At 38.6% G+C, this 15,068-nt stretch overlaps 1 protein-coding gene across 1 annotated transcript in view; it reads left to right on the forward strand.

The window, feature by feature from the left end:
* Window positions 1–2,003: 2,003 nt before the first annotated feature.
* Window positions 2,004–15,068, forward strand: part of PDE312 (Nucleic acid-binding, OB-fold-like protein) — a 399,789-nt gene continuing 386,724 nt past the window's right edge. The window contains exons 1-4 of the mRNA XM_089387580.1: window positions 2,004–2,099; window positions 5,662–5,721; window positions 5,916–5,945; window positions 6,323–6,396. Coding sequence (XP_089243706.1) covers window positions 2,004–2,099; window positions 5,662–5,721; window positions 5,916–5,945; window positions 6,323–6,396 — 260 coding nt within the window. The remainder of the gene's footprint in view (window positions 2,100–5,661; window positions 5,722–5,915; window positions 5,946–6,322; window positions 6,397–15,068) is intronic.

Genomic DNA, 15,068 nt, shown 5'->3' on the forward strand with positions numbered 1-15,068 from the left:
CACCTTTGGTAGCTTGTTCATTGTCCCACATTATATGCGAGATGATGCACTTGGACTAGCAGTGCCCCCGGTCGGCTTAGCAGTATATACAGGGTTTGGCAGTTGATCCAAGGCCCAAAGGAGATTTGTCTCATCCTTGAGGCATGGAAAGGCAAGCACCATCTTCCATGCCCTCATTTGGTGCATTCTATAGGCTTATTTTTCATTAGGATACCCATGAGACCACTACTTGTGCCCCAGAGCCACTTTGGTGCACCACATGATGTTTTCCTTCGAGATCAAGGGGGCACTCCCTTGTCTATCATACATGGATCCCTCACTCTCATTATGGCACTTTGAGGACTCATTTCAGCCTTCCAACGGCCCTTCTACACCATGATTTTATTGTTTCGGCTCACTTTTGGATGGCTTCTTCTTTACTATATGAGCTATTTGGTGGGCTTGTCACCAAGGACATGTTATTTGCACATTATTTTATCATTTTTGGGGCTATTAGGCTAATTTGAACTATTATAGGATCATATAAACATATGAGACTCTCATTTGTGAGAGCATCATTATTACTTCTTGGATTCTTTCTCTTGTACGAACTTTGCACTTCTTCTTGGATGTCTACTGGAGATCTATTGATGCATTTCGATATTTGGAAGCTGAAATTTTCGTTCTATCTTGGAGCTACTTCTTGTTCTATGGTTGGATATATCTCTTGTCATCTTGTAAGTGTTATATTTTGTTGAAGATCTATCTTGAATAATGTCTAATGTGTGGAATTGTTGCAATTAATTAATGCTTTTGTGCCCTAGTTTTATTGAATATCATTGTAAAAGGTTATTTGATTGGCAATTGCACATGTTACTCATTGTATGGCAAGTAGATGAATGTTCCTAGTGGATTAGAATTGAATTTCTTCCATGAAAATCCATAGAGCTTGGGTGGGTAAATGTTAAAGAGTGGTTGCTAGGGCATTGCTTTTTAGCCTCCTTGAAGATGATTTTGGTGAAATTTTAAATCATCATAGACTCCATAGCCCAAGGATTAGGCACTGATCCAAGTAAAATTGGTGGTCACCTTCTCCTTACCCTTCTTTTTCTCTCTCCAAAAATTTTCAGCCCCTCTCCTAGAGGGCCAATAAGGGTTGCCTGCAAACTGCATTAGAGAAGATATTTTGCAAAAGCAATTGGACAAGAATGTGCATTGGTGTCTCCTATGCGTTGGTATCTCCTCTAGTGGCCCTCCAATTTTGAGCAATTCCCATTATTGGTTTGCAAGAAAACTCAAGCCCTTGTTGCATCCTTGAAAGCTCATCTTCAATGTCTTGGGTTGGTGGTCTTATTGAGAGTCATTTGCACATAAAATTCAAAGGAATTGATCATTCCTGACCCTTTCCCTATCGTATCTTGACCTAGAGAACACATCGGAGGAGCTCCTCCCACAATTACTCATAAACCCTAGGTCTCGCATAAGCTTCGTTCTAGGTATCTCTAGAGGAGCGAAATTTTTCTTACAAGTGACAAGTCATCTTGCAATACTTTTAGAGAGGTCCTATTTCATATTGAAGGTCTTGACCTTAGGCATACTCATCACTATTGAATATGTCTAACCCCAGTTCTAGGTCTTCCTCATAGGTCTTTCTTGGAGAGCCCTTAGCTTCCCTTGAAGCATTGGGTCTCTCCTTGAATGAGCCTTGGGAATCACTTCATACCTTATCACTCATCCAATTATCATGAGTCATTTCTTCCATATGGGGACTCCTCCCATCAATGAAAGACAGTAAAGAGCAAGGGACACCGACTGAGGTGATAGAGGGTTTCTGTCCCATTGTTGTCACTTGGTCTAATAGTTGTCCCTTAAGTACCCCTCCTAGGACCCCTGCTAGATTGTGTGGAAACAGGTACCATGGGTTAGTGACCTTGGGTCATGAGAGCATAACCTCATACTACAAGTTTACACAAAAGCTCGTTGAACGCTTTGACAAGAAGGATCCAAAGATTCATTTCAGAAAGATGGCACAGCTCAAGCAGACTGGCAATCCAGAGACATATATCTCAAATTTTCAAAGGCTGGCAATGATGGTCACTGATATATCTAATGCACGGTTGGTGATGTTGTTTATGGAAGGGTTGTCTTAGCTTCTACATGGTTGGGATAAGGCCTATAAGTCTGCCACTCTACAAGTTGCAATCAATAAAGCTAGAGACATGTAAGATGTTGTTCCTAAGAGTAGGTTTCCTCCTAAACCATCCTTCCCCCAAAAGAACAAAGAGGTTAAACCCTTTCAGAAGGAGTGGACCAGAAAACCAAAGCTGGATGAGAAGACCCAGAAAGAACTGTGGAAGAAAAAACTATGCTGACTCAGTAACACATTTTGATTTTGATGACTTAATGAGAAAACTACAATATTTTTATCTTACTATCTTGTCTTTCTCCTATTGGATCATTGATGAATTGAATATGTATTATAAATTTATAATTTATCATTTATCATTTATGTCACAATTGTAATTGTAATTTTGTATGCATAATGTTACTCTGTCAAACTTACATCTAGATGAAGATCTATGTTTGAATCAATGAATTTGTATCATGAATGAGAATTTGTGTAAGAAATATCTAATTTTTAATATATCTATATATATATATATATATTTTAATAAAATAATATATAACATATCGAACGTGCCCTGTTCTGGGGGTCAACGTGTCCGTATCTATCGAATCCCAAATCCTCGTGTCAGGTGACTAGGCGTTGGGGTGATTCATTGCAGGTCGAAACCAAAGGCTATGTATTAAACTCTCCTACAAGTACAGTGCATACAAATTCATTGCAGACCAAGTGAAGTCTACTCTTGATGAAGAGCGTGGGCTAGTCATTGATTCCTGTTGAGCAGCGGCTTGTTATAGACCTCTGTTGCATAATTCTTGGCACTTAATTATACAGACCTGTGGCAATCTCGGCCTAAGGTTTCTTCAGGAGATAAATTTCAGTATAAATGGCTGTGACAACCTCAATACAAATAACGGTTGTATAACTATTGGAAGGAGGTGAAGCCGACCTACATAGTAGCAGATATATTGAGTCTACATTCTGAAGTTGCCACTCTGAAACAGACCGAAACTATATCTCTGTGGCTCAGTTACCTTCAGATCAATTCTCCGAAGTATGGATAAAAATCTGAGTGAGATTATTCCTATGGCTTGATTCCATTGACACAATCTGAATCAGACTTGCAAATCTAAGGAGCTTGCTGACCTGTAAGATTGATTATCTCTGCGGTATTCTTCTTGACAGCCACTGTGATTGAAGTAGCTTAAAGGTCCCTTGATCCTGAAACCTTTGGCCTGTTCTGAAAGGATTGTAGTGATGTTGTTGCGGATCTACTTCAGATAAGGATGCGAAGTCATTTGGGCTCAAGACTTAAAGAAGTTTGACAACCCTGCCAACATTATAAGAAGATTATCGAACAACCAGTGACAGCTCTTGCATACTCATTGCTCAAAGGTATGGTTGCTCTTGCAATTGTTGTTTAGTGCTTGTGTTCTGAAGGCAGCAGTTTTGTTGTCCTTACCTGGTGACTAGTCTATGATGCATAAGCAAGCAAGGCCTTGAGCAAAGTAAAAAGTGCAGTATACATACTTGCCATAATTTTTACAGTCAGTCTACTACAGTGAGGGTTTCCAAATTGATAAGGACAGTGGTACTGTACTGTGGCATATATTGTATTATCAAATTTACTGGAAGATGCATTCTATCAGTTTGTATTCAGGGTTTTTAATACAGTTGAAGTCAAGTGGCACCTGCAGGCAGAAAACATCAGCTATATCTCCTTTGCAGCAGTCTAACAGGCAGGGTTATATCATTCTAAGGCAGTAAGAGTTTTGTGTTGGGCTTACATTGTCCAATTTCAAGCATACAGGGACATGTTCTTTAGATGACAGAAGTTGAATATTTATAGAACGAATTTGCATCTGACTGCAGTAAGGTTATCAATCAGCAGTCAGGCCTTCATCATTGATATCTCGCACTTCATTGAAAAAGTCACTTGGTTTTTTGTTTCAGTTTATGTCGGAGACTTATTGTTGGCAAAAAGCTTTCATATTAATGTACATCTGAAGCAAAATAGGCAGGAGTTTTTTTTGTTGGAAATCATTGTAAGTGGGTCATTGTCCCTGGTACAGGGGCCCACAATGGTTGATTTGATTTATCATTATTTTTAGGAAGGTTGGGTGGTGCTAGGCAGGTGATTGAAGTCACCTTCAGGTTGGAGCCTAAAAACTCTTCAGGGTGGTAGGGTGGTGCTAGGGCAAGTTGGAGCTTGCTAGGGCGTTAGAGTGTCCTTCCAGTTGGAGCTGGAAAATTGAACGCTTTTCTAGAGTACAAGGGAGTTAGGGCTTCTCTTTTCAGTTGGAGCTGAAGCATTTGATGTACTCACAAAGTTATTAGAAAAGCGTTCAGTGGTTTTTTGTCTAGGAGGGTGTCTTCCACCTAAAAATTCTTGTGTCTACTGTCTACTGCTCATTTATGTTTTTGAATTGATGCTGAAGATTAATTAATGCTCTGAAAAAGGTTAATAAGTTATGAATTGCTAAGAAATACTGATTCACCCCCCTCTCAGTGTTTCCAACACATAGTGGATCTCTGATTCCATTTCTTGGATCCATTTCAGATCATCTTTCTTCAGATTCTTTGTTACCACTGGCTTGTTGTTCTTAGATTTTTGTTTGTTTGTTTGTTTATGCTGAGATCCTTTATAAGAAAATTATCCAGGGTTCATGAGCTTGCTCATATTGATACAAATATTTGGATGAAGACCTAAGCTTGCCTGGGAGCTGTCAAGTGGGGATCTGAGTCACAGAATGGTCTGAAGGTTGCAAGCATTTCACATAAATAAATTGGGTTGGCCAATATGACCCCTTGTACCAATAAAACTTAAACCTACTCATTCCATATGGGTTGGTTTTGAAGGGAAAACTATTATAATTGGGTAAATCTGCAAGAAATATGTTAAAAATATCTGTATATCCATAGGATATGATTGGCATGCATTTGCACTGTTAATTTCCGCTCACTTACAGTAACTGTACATTACGTTGCACTCTTTTTCTCTCTCTTGATTCGCTGACACGCATGGATTATATTGATTTCTTCCACTGTAAATGATGTTTCTTCTGTCTTTTTTCTGGGTGACTTGGATTTTAGGGAATCACTTGTACCATTAACATCCATAAAATTTCACATATTTTGTTTGGAAGTTGCTTCAAGGAATATGTCTGGAGGTTGGGGGTTGTAGCACATACCACAAACTTCAGCTTAGGTGCCAGGATTGAGGGGTATCAGTCCCAGGGAATTCTGGACTTGCACCTGGCCTGATCCCTTTTGGAGATATGCCACTAAGGTAAGTGCAGACCATACTCTGAGTGGAACCCTGGTGGATGGCTTAATCCTCCATTGAGCTCACTAGTAAACCAAGGCGATATTGGCAAAAGTTAGAGTCTTGGCTTATTTCTGCAATAAAATTTGACTGAAATTGAAGTGCATTGGATCTGATTTAATTACATTCAAGAGAAAGGTCTGACAGAATTAGACAGTCATTCTGTTCATGACTTATCTGAATAACTTAAAAGCTTTATTCTAACAGTTATTGTATCTCCTTGTTAATACAGGTTGACTATGATTACCATCCTGGGAGGAGACGCACTGGCAGTAATTATGTTGAAGGAATGGTATTAATCATATCACCGATATTTTTGTGGAGACTAGTTTCAACGATTATAGTATATGTATCACCTTTTCTTGGGTGGATTGGACTTTAGCTAGTTATTTGAATGGGAGATTTTTTGCACCAATTTCAGATAGACGTTTTTGATCTTTGTCTGGAGTGTATTAATAAGCTTGGTTTCCTGTGTTGATGAAACAGTACGAGCTCCCTTTTGTTTATCCAGGGCAGGTATTATCCCAGTCATTTTGTCATTGCTGCATTTATACAATTTTTTTCAATGTGTTGTTTTTCTATATTTTTATCAAATTTCTTGGATGTGAGTTTTTTTCCTGTATTTTACTTTCACGTGCATGTTGGGAATGTTAGAACTTTGTTTCTGTTAGAACTCACCATTGCAGGCATTCATCATAGTTTATCCTTTTCAAATCATGTTGGGAATATTAGAACTTTGTTTCTGTTAGAACTCAATACCATTGCAGCATTCATCATAGTTTATCCTTTTCAAATCATGAAATGGCTGTGAATTGTACCATTGAAACTTTTTAAACTGTTGTAACATTAGATGTTTGCATGACAATTTACTTTAAGATATCTTCTTTCTACAGATATATTCGGGATACGTGACTTCGGTGAACTTATATGAGGGAGCGTTTGTCTTCATTGGTTGCATTCACGATGGGTAATCATTGTTTTTTACCTTTCTCATTTTATTATTTTGTAAGAAATTGGCAGACACTTTGCATATAAAGTCTCTTCTATCACTTAGTGGCCACTCTCGTCTAGTGGATAATCACTTATTAATGGCCACCCTCATCTAGTGGTGAAGTTGCAACTTGCTATACTTATCCCACTTTTGAAATTCTTATTTTCATTTTTTTCTTAAATTGGCAATACTACATGTTTTTTAGTGAAAAGAAAAATTATATGGCAAGTCTCTCAATACTTGGTGCAGTGTGGACTGAGGACCTTTTCTGAAGGGTAAATGAGAAGTGCAGGCATTGCTTACCAACTAGGATAACAAGATCCTACACATCTAAAACAGGCTGAAAAATTTAATACCACTTAAAACATGCTCTAAATTTGGTGGTGCTGAAGACAGTCTACTGTTTCCAATTTGAGAGGGCTCAAATTGTCATGGCATGTAGAAAAGACATTCTGTCATCCTTAACCTGATCGTGACAGACAGGGTTTTACAAGATGAGGAGAGCCAAAATCGGATACTATATCTCATCAGAGTAAGATGCTCAAACGAACCTGTAGCTGAAACCACGGATTCCTGAAGGGACATGTATCATTGTCTTTCATTGACAGGACAGGAATAAACTAGGAGGCCGAGTCCTGGTTTTCATTCATTATTCTAGGGTTCTGATGTTTTACCAAGTTATTATCTATTCAGAGAGAGGAGCCCCTTGCCTGCCTTTGAATCTAACATTCCTCTGTTCTTCACAAGGGCAGAGTTTTAGAAGGGATATGATAATGGGAAAATATTTTCTTATTTTCAAGGCTTTTGCATTTAGAGGTGGGCATAATGTTTTGATGATGTATCTGAGATAAATCACTTATTTTGCTTTATACCTACTCTTTTGGTAGTATGTTATCTTGAGTTTCTGTTAGATAAGTGCTGTGCACCTTTGCGCAAATATTTTATGTTTTGTTTTCTTGATGCTTTTAAACTTAAGGTCCTAGGCAACCTTAATTGCATTAACCACATCCATACTAGCTCAAACACGTGTAAATTATAAAATTACGAAGCCTTCATGAATAGATGAAGAGAGTCTAGGACATGGAGTATGTCATCATGATCTTTTGGGTGGCGAATTTCCTCTAGTTTTAGTAAGCAAATTCCTTGGTAAATTATAATCTTGTGATTTTCAACATGTCTTTTTACCTAAGTCTTAACCAAATCTTTTGTCCTTAAGGTCATAGATTGTGTGATAGTCTTGGCTGCGTGTATCTTGGTTTGAGGTTTTGGCCAGCTCTAACAACTCGAAACATTGGGGCTTTTTACTGCTTGGAGATTATACTCACAGTTGAAGAACTATGCTGGGCGACACTCCTGTTTTTGGGGTTTGGGATATCTTTGAAAGCTTGTCAACCCTTAAATTTACCTCTTGCAAATTTGGAGGGTTAAAGACCAGCATATTTCATCACGCTGGAGGTTCAGAGATAGAGTTTTGCTTGGAGCGAGGGTTGATTCCCAGGTAGACTGGTTGCATGATGGATTCAGTGATGATTTAGACACAATTTTTGCAAATATTGGAGAGAGTTGTTGTTTTTAGTAGGTCCCCTACTCTGTAGGAGACAGTTTCGCAGCTTGTATGGTGTTATCGATTACATTTTTGGAGTCCTATGGATTCTAGTGAAGCTTCATTGGGTGAAATTCATGGCACTTACTTGTTTTAACAGGTTATGTTTGGAGACTCACATGTCAAAGATAATGGTATATTTGGAATCCTTGCGAGGTTCTGAATTTGATGCGCTACTTTAATGTGACATGCGAGCACTTTCTATTTTTAGCTGCACTTGCAAGTTGATTTTGATTTTGATTATGATTTGGATTCTTTATAGAAAGATGAATCCAATGAGTATGATTTCATGGGAATTTGAGCACTTTCTAATTTTAGCATTGGTTGCATGTCAGTTTTGGCTACATATTCGGACTTGCCATTGAGTTTTGAGTATGATGAGGGTGATTCCGTCAGAATATGATATATTTCTATTTTTAGTAGTATTGGTTTGAGAGCGCTGACAACATATTTGGATTCTCCATGAGATTCTGATTCTAATAAGTATAGTATTGTGGACATGCAAACATATTTCTATTTTTTTGCATTGCCTATTTTTAGGCATACTATATATGGCAGGGTCCCCTTATCCATTTTGGACATTTTCTAATTTTTCCTATTTTTAAGGGGATTGCTATTTTTGGTATGTCTATTTATAATAGGGTGACATAGGGCACTCTGGTGGTGATGTGGCAGTTCATGGAATGGACAAGTGGTGAAATTTACAGATGAGTCATTATGATGAACCACAATAGAGGGTTCAAAACATTGATGACAAAAATTATATGTGATTAATCCGAAAAAGCTTTCCTCTTAGTTATTAGTAATGTGGCAAAACACATGTAAATTATTTTGGAGGTGTGACATAGCAATAATGGGCATTTACAATAATGGTAATATATTTTTCCTCCACCCTATTTTCTCTCTCCTAGTGCGCATTGGTCTCCTATTTTCCGTTCTACTTTCACTCCTTTTCACATTCCAATTTTTCCTCGACACAAAAGAGTATCTTTTTTGGCATAACATGCATTCCCTAAAAATATACCAAGGCGAATTAGCCAAAATAGCTTGGAGAAAATCTTTATCATGGATGGGATTTTTTTTTTTTGAATTAAGTTTGCATTACCCCAAAATTTCAAAATACATCAATAGAAACATCATAGTTCATACAGTGATTGGTCTCACTCTACCTTGAGGGAAACCAAATCTGTTGATCGATAACTAAAGTTTAAGTATAACAAAATAAAGCACATGCTGTTGAAAACTTGTAGCGCCCTTATTTCGAATTACAGCAACCATAAAAATACTCATAAAATTTGAAAACAGTAATGCATAAAACTGTAATCTGCACCTACCTGAACTGTTGGCGGACTCCCGGTTCTGCTACTGGACTGGCGATCCTGAACTGCTGACTGATTTGATCCAATTTCGAGATGGCCAATACCACCCGACCAGACAGAGCAACCTGGTTGCTCAATCCAGAGAAGCTCTCCACAGAGGCTCTCTGTCCCTCCGTGCCCAAAACTCAGATCACTCAAAGCTCTTCCACTGAAAAATCTCTTCTTCCGGGTTTCCTCCTCATGAGTCTATACTTCTCTGGTTTTTATTTCCCCCCCATTCTCCCGGTTCAGGCCTCTGCTATTTATCCCCTGGCTTGGCGGTGGCCGCCCTCCCACTTGCAGCCACCGCCTCTTACGCATTGATGGCTCTCTCCGATATTTCTTCTGTCCTTGGCGCTCAGTAATGAATTTTTAGCTGGTTCCACCCACCTTATTAATGGGCTGGTTATACGTATATGGATTCCTTTTTAGGTTCGTTGATATTTACGATCAAACATTCCTTGTGTATCTTATAACATTTTATAACTGCTACTTTTATAGCGTTTTCACGATAATGCTTTAAGGTGTTATGTGGTACACTTTATAACCTTTAATATATGGTGTAAAGTTTAAGTAATATAATTCATAACATTTTAAACTATATGATGTAAAGTATATTTCATAATATTTAAACTATATATGATATAAGTATATTTTATAATATTTAAATTATGTATGATATAAAATTAATTAATATAATTTATAAATTCATATTATAAGGTTTAACCACATACTTTATAAATTTTAATACATAGATATATATTTATAAAATTTAAGGTCCGTTTGAAAATAGCTCTGATACCATGTGTAGCGCCCTTATTTCGAATTACAGCAACCATAAAAATACTCATAAAATTTGAAAACAGTAATGCATAAAACTGTAATCTGCACCTACTTGAACTGTTGGCGGACTCCCGGTTCTGCTACTGGACTGGCGATCCTGAACTGCTGACTGATTTGATCCAATTTCGAGATGGCCAATACCACCCGACCAGACAGAGCAACTTGGTTGCTCAATCCAGAGAAGCTCTCCACAGAGGCTCTCTGTCCCTCCGTGCCCAAAACGTGTCCGGAATGCTGTCTTAGAGATATCATTTTCAGAAATCCTTAGCTGATGATACCCTGATCGAAGATCAATTTTTGAAAAGACCGAAGCTCCTTTCATTTGATCGAAAAGATCATCGATTCGCGGCATAGGGTATTGATTCTTTACTGTAGCTCGATTCAAGTCCCGATAGTCTATGCATAATCTTAAGGATCCATCTTTCTTCTTCACAAAAATTACAGGAGCGCCCCAAGGTGAGGTACTGGGTCGAATAAGCCCTATATCGAGTAGTTCCTTCAACTGGATTTGCAATTCCTGAAGTTCTGGAGCTGTCATTCTATAAGGTGTTTTAGAGATCGGTTGGGTACCTGGCTTTAATTCAATAGTGAGATCCAATTCTCTTACCGGGGGTAATCCAGGTAGTTCTTTTGGAAATACATCCGGGAACTCGGCTAGCACCGGATATTGTTCTAAGGATGGTCCCTTTCCCTGGCTTACTTCGTGAATTGCATAAGCCTGACAACCCTTTCTTAAACAACGCTTCACCTGCATTGCCGAAATGTAGCGCAAAGAAATTTCTCTCTTAACTCCTTGAATTTGGATTACTTCTCCCTCATCATTTAAGCCCAAAATCCTTTTTCCATAACAATCTACCCACGCCTGGTGAGCTTCCAGCCAATCCATACCTATGATAAGATCATACGTCCCTAGGGCGGTGACATAGACTTTTAGTTTAGTCGAACAGACCCCTAGGTCAATTTTGCATTGATCCACACTCAAGCCCACGGTTTGGAGTTCTCCTGAGGCCATTTCCACTTGGTGGAAATCATTTTGTCTACGAGCTGCCAGCCCACATTTGTTTAATGCATAAGACGAAATGAAACTATCTGTGGCACCAGTATCAAATAAGATTTTGAGTTTTACACCATTGATAATACCTGAAGATTCCACTACAGTGGATTGATGGGCTGCTTGGTCGTGGTTGACTACTGCATGAATTCTATGATTACTTTGCTTGGCTGATATCGGCTCCCTCCCAGTGCTTTGCAATATGTCCGATGACGCTTCTGGGCAGTTACGCTGGAAATGCGGCCCCCCACATCCCCAACAATTGAGCTGCGCTGATCCTCTTGAATTAAGGTGTGAGTTTCTAGAGAACGAGCCGCGTCCTCCCATGTTGGTTCCTCTCGCACCCCTTCCTCTACCGGTAGTCCCTCGCGATGCCCAAGGTCTGGTGCTGGACGATTCCGCAGCTATAGTGTTTACAGCCATGGGAACTCTTGTCCCCATACTTGGGGTAAACCTGTTACCGTAAGGTGGCCTCGAGCTACCTCCTCTGAAAACGTTCCGGGGAGCCTTCCCTGGAAACCCTGATTGAAAAGGCCCTGCTGGCCCCATATCCTTTTTGATTCCAAGGTGCTCTTCTGCATAACGGCTACATTCTACTGCCTCGGCTACAGATGATGGTTTCCACATACTTACCAAGGCTTTGATGCGAGGGTTTAACCCAAATATGAAGCCCAACCGGGTTCGAACCGCCAAACCGGAACAACGCTTTCTTTCAAACAACGAAAGCACAAAACCCCTCCGGGGATTCGACAACGAATTCGTGACCGTCGTTCGCCCAAATAAATAAAAAAATTGATGCATTTAAAGATAGGGCAGCAAAACAAATAACGGAAACCACCTCTAGTTCACTGATTGACTGGAGTCGCAGGGATATCGTCGCAAAGCTTGCGATCTCAAAACCCTCCCTCACTGTGTCGAAATAATACCAGAATGGTGATATATAAACTTTGGTTTATACCGCAATACACGCCAGAAGGAATTTAAGTCGACGTTGGGGATCGAACGCGGGTCTTGTGTGCCAAGTGGGGCTTTACGCCATCAGCCAAACAACCATATATATTCCGCGGTTTATACCAATACTGTATAATACCAATATAATCTTCGGCGGTCTCGATTTACGGTGACCTGCCCTCCTGTGGTTACGACAAACCACCTGACGTTTAGGTTCGTGGCATTATAATAGTGGGGAGGTGGCAACAAATAGCCATATGATTTTATGCGGTTCAACACATCCCTCCTCGCTCAAACCTATGCATGAAATATCGATGTGGCTTCACGCCTGTGAATATCTAGACGTAGGCGTATTTTATTTTTAATTGGATTGTCAAATTTATAAATCGCAATGATCTGTTCAGTTGCGGGTTTCGATTTTAGCCGTTTTAATTGGCTTTCGGCTGGGTATCGGAAATATGGTTGCAAAAGGACGGAATCCCAAGAATTCTGAGCACCTACGTCGCATTCCAATATGGTCGTGAGCCCATGATTCACAACTGGGGAAATTGTCACAGCCAAGCAACCATTTCCAAATAACACGCGCATTTCCAAATCAGAGATGACTGTCTTCCGATTTATTTTGCATGCTAGGTTATAATACGCAGTTGGTTGGTGAACGTATTTGACGGTTACAAATTCAGTTCTTTTATTTTGCTGCAAATCACCAATTCGATTTTGACTTTTAGCTATTTAACTCTCAAGCAATACTTACCAGAAATTACTACCTTTTTATAAAACTAACTATTTTTTTGACAAATAAATACAAGATGACAATCATAGATACATGTCAACTTTCATGCAATGCCTGTACATCTTAAGGATAAATAAGCGAATTACTGTTATTATAGCCTGACAAAACAAAAACAACAATTTAACAGATAACCTGATTCTGTAAACATAAATTTTATAACAAAATAAGATTTTTTTTATTATTTTGTAATATTATTTATGAAAATGAAAATATAAATAGGTACAGGTATATATGTAGATTCAAACTTGTTTGCATGCGAAATTGCAAATACATATCATATATGTACTTATGTATGAACACCAACACAAACATGCATAGACTTCGATAAAAACATAGATATAGACATCTCTGTATATCCATACATGGCTCCACACTTGCATCATGCATGTATATATTGTTTTTACACATATATATTTGGTGTGTGTATCTAAAGACATGTTCGTATATATCTATTGTTCGTATATATCTATTGTATAAAAATATGACTATGTTTATATTACTTACGTAAAGTTAATACATCAATTTTAACCTACAGGGATGGATGGCTAGCCCTGCACTGTTTTCAGTCAGACATAGGCATACACATAAGTTCATAACACGTGTGTGTACATGCGTGTTTATTCTGTGCACACATATACAAATGTAGAGGTTGAAGTTAATTCAGTGTTACAGAAGTGTCTGTACGCACTATGAAAATAGATAGAGTGTATAGGTGCAGTGATGATGTGCAGTCATGTAGCACTGCCATATATAAGGTACAATGTATGGATCATGTGATATAGACATGCCCAGTCATGATAAAAATATTTCAGTAGGCAATATTATTTTAGTTACTAAGTTAGGAGTTAGAAGTGCAAAACTCTGTTCATTATTGGAAAATCATAGTCCATGGCTGCAAAACTCTAACCAAGAGAAATAAACTATCCACAAATCATATCCTTTGCTCAAAGAAAGAAACAATGCTCGCCAGCAAGCAGCTGTTCTCTGTTTAAAGGTTCACTGCCTATGCTCTCCATCAAAGAGAAATGCTGTTAACTCCTTAACTGCATGCCCTAGATTATTCGTTCTTTTTATGAAAGACAGTTAAACTTTTAAATAAATCTAAAACTCCTCTTACAAGTCAGTTTCCATCACAGAACACCTTACTGTCTACGCACCATATCTCCTTATCCTATAAGGAAGCACATAGCAGTAATCCAGGAAGCACATCACAGTTACACCCTTGCTGCACCTTCACTGAAGTCATCCCTGTTGTACCTTCATTGAGGTCACCATTGCTGTACCTTTATTGAGATCATAACAATGTGGTCTTTATGATAGCTACACCGAGATAGGGATCAGGACCTTGTCTTCATAAAAGAACAAGATCATGACTGCTATTTTCACCAAGATCTTGACTGTGTCTAGAATGCCAAAATGTATAGCTGTGAGGTCACAATCATGCCGAGATTGTGACTGTGGAATGCTAAGAGTGCCATATACTTAAATAAATTAAGTTTAACAATTAAGTTGAGTATGCATAATGGTAGCCATTAAAAATTACATGTTATAATAGTGGTCCATGTTTTAATCCATAGCCAGCTCATATCACTCAGTAGGCGTTTAATATTAAAATATCAAACTGTTGGGAAATAATATATATTGTAAATGTGCTATAAAAGTGCCTCAAATTCCTCTGCCCAGAGCAACTGTAGTGTTGGTCTGTGCAGGCATTAAAATCAGTGCTCACCTGTATAAGGGTGTGACATTCTGCCCTCAGGTTTTTGTCATGGCAGGAAACCATAAATTAGCGCACTTCCATCACCCGAAGGAAGAACTACTTCTGAGTTGATTACTTCTGACTTTTGGAAATTCAATTAGCTAATTCATGCGCCAATCAGTGGAGGCACCAGCATGTTAGAACCAATAGCAAACTGCTTGCAATTTATTGCCAAGTTGTCAATGCTGGTAATCATACAAGCTAAAGATTTAATCCATACCCTTGTAATTTATTCAGGGTATGGATACAGATGACCCCCTTAAATGTTATAGTCAGGTTGAGGTATGACA

This window comes from Pinus tabuliformis, chromosome Q (assembly GCF_031772625.1).
Source record: "Pinus tabuliformis cultivar Carrire ecotype Pingquan chromosome Q, CPIR1, whole genome shotgun sequence".
In the NCBI taxonomy this organism is placed as follows: domain Eukaryota; kingdom Viridiplantae; phylum Streptophyta; class Pinopsida; order Pinales; family Pinaceae; genus Pinus; species Pinus tabuliformis.